The sequence below is a fragment of the Bison bison genome, unplaced genomic scaffold (genome assembly GCF_000754665.1).
Source record: "Bison bison bison isolate TAMUID 2011002044 unplaced genomic scaffold, Bison_UMD1.0 scf7180017864256, whole genome shotgun sequence".
NCBI lineage: Eukaryota > Metazoa > Chordata > Mammalia > Artiodactyla > Bovidae > Bison > Bison bison.
In genome coordinates this window covers 1,967,430-1,969,362 of record NW_011494828.1, presented here as the reverse complement: position 1 = coordinate 1,969,362, position 1,933 = coordinate 1,967,430, and the positions used below count along the sequence as shown (strand labels likewise).

The following is a 1,933-nucleotide window of genomic DNA, read 5'->3' as shown; positions in this document are numbered from 1 at the left end:
CCCATCACCTAGAGAAAGTCTAAATTCCTAGAAGACTCTGAGATATGGCCCTAGCCTAACTCACTAGACTCAATACCAGTTTGAATTATTTTTAGTTCTTTGAATGTACCAGGTGTATGGCTAATGCTGTGTGCTCTCTCTGGACATTCTTTCTCACACTAAATCCTCACTCTTCTAGCAAGTTACTACCTATCATCTATCCTTCAGGTTTGAGCTCAGACCCCACAGTGTCTAGGACGCCTCGCTGGCTTAGGCTCCCAGGACAGTGGGAACTGTCTCAATCACCATCATATTCTCAGCACCAGAGGACCTTATGTTACAGTTGTATTGACTGAAAGAAAGAAGCAAGCAAAAGACATAAAGATAGTTTCCAAGAGGGTGTTATTACACAGGACCGAGTGCAAGAAATGGCAAACAAGTTCTATGTTTGCTTTAAAAGCTCATCAGGTGACAATGCCAAGTCCTGATGCTCCTGAGGGCCCCCTGGGTCTTGGCCCTTCTGGAGCAGGCTGGGCCCAGGCTCTGGGGTGAAGGGGCAGCTCTTGCATGGAACGTCCTGCCTCCTGTCACCTGAGGCATCAGGCACTTTGGTGATGCCCAGCGCTGGCTCCTCTTTCTCTCTCTGTGCACACTCAGACTCCCATAGCCAGCTCTGGCTGGGAACCTCACAAGGTGGATGGGCCAGCCCAGGGGCACTGGGTGGCCATGACTTCCCCTCCTGTCTGGGGGACAGGTTTGCAGGGTGGCCTGGAGTTGTTTCCAAATCTTGGGAGCTGGCTGGCCCATCTTCCATTGCTGCCTTTCCGGTTGGGTATGCCCTGTCAGGGCCCTTGAAGAGGAATTTCCAGGACCATGGGCCCAGTTCTCCAGGAGTGGAGGCAGTGGAGCAACTGGCAGGGATGCGTCCTGATGAGCTCGGACAAAGTGCTGTCAGTGCCTGGGTGTGGAGGTGCTGGGCCTTCCAGCAGCCTTCAGCGGGGATGGGGTCTGTGGGGCCAGCCTTCACCAGGTTGGGGGCTGAGGACGAGGAGCTGGAACCCTCTTCAAAAGCCTGTAGGATTCCAAGCTTCTTCTGGGGGACACCAGGGCCTTCCATTCTGGGAGATCCCAGTGTGACCCCTGTCAGTAGGCCTGTGACCACTGGGCCCTGTCCCCTGGGATCCCTGGGCAAGAAGGCATCCTCTTCCTCACCCTCTCCTGCTCCTCTGAGGGGTGGATCCTGGCCCCCTTCTCGGTGGGGTACCAAGCTTGGCTCCTGAACACCTTGGCTATTCTCAGGCCCCTCATCAGTGTCATCTTCTGAAGAGTCAACCTCCCGGATGGCTTCCTGCTTCTGCAGCGACTCTCGCCGTTCAGCCCTGTCCTGGCGGAGGGTCCCTAGGGCCCGTGAGGGAGCAGCCTGCAACACCCCTTTCCCTGGCAGTGCCCCCTTTCCAGACAGCACACTCCTGGTCCCAACTACCTCCAGAGAGCTGACTTCCCTGGGCGGCAATTCCTTCTTTAGCTCGGGGTGGGGCAGGTCAAGGCTCTGTTTTCGAGAAGTGGCGAGCTTCTTCTCAGAAGCAGCCAGTGCAGCTGCCAGTTTTTCAGCTGACTGCACCCTCTTAAGTAGTGGTGAGCGGGGTGGCTCCGCGCTCTTGGGCCGTGAGAGTTGCCGGCCTAGGGGAGGCGACAAGTGGAGCTTGGTGGGGAAGGCCTGGGCCCCGTGGCCAGACAGAGGTGATGGGGAACGCTGAGGCGAAGCCGCTGGCGGTGGTGAAGGGGTGTGGGCCAGTGGTGACAGCGGGATGCTGCCTGCCGACTTGCGCCGTGGAGAGCGGTACTGGCGTTGGAGCTTGGGCGCCAGACCATGGAGGGAGCTCGGCCGTGTGTGCCCAGAGCCGGCGGGAGAACTGGGCACGCTGGAGCTGGGGGAGCTGCTCTGTGATGAATT

At 57.7% G+C, this 1,933-nt stretch overlaps 1 protein-coding gene across 1 annotated transcript in view; it reads right to left on the bottom strand.

Moving 5' to 3' along the window:
• Positions 1-364: 364 nt before the first annotated feature.
• The window catches only part of MAST2 (microtubule associated serine/threonine kinase 2), a 118,031-nt gene continuing 116,462 nt past the window's right edge, over positions 365-1,933 (bottom strand). The window contains exon 29 of the mRNA XM_010847895.1: positions 365-1,933. This exon is cut by the window's right edge and continues 4 nt beyond it. Within this exon, the coding sequence (XP_010846197.1) occupies positions 422-1,933 (1,512 nt within the window). The 3' untranslated portion in view covers positions 365-421.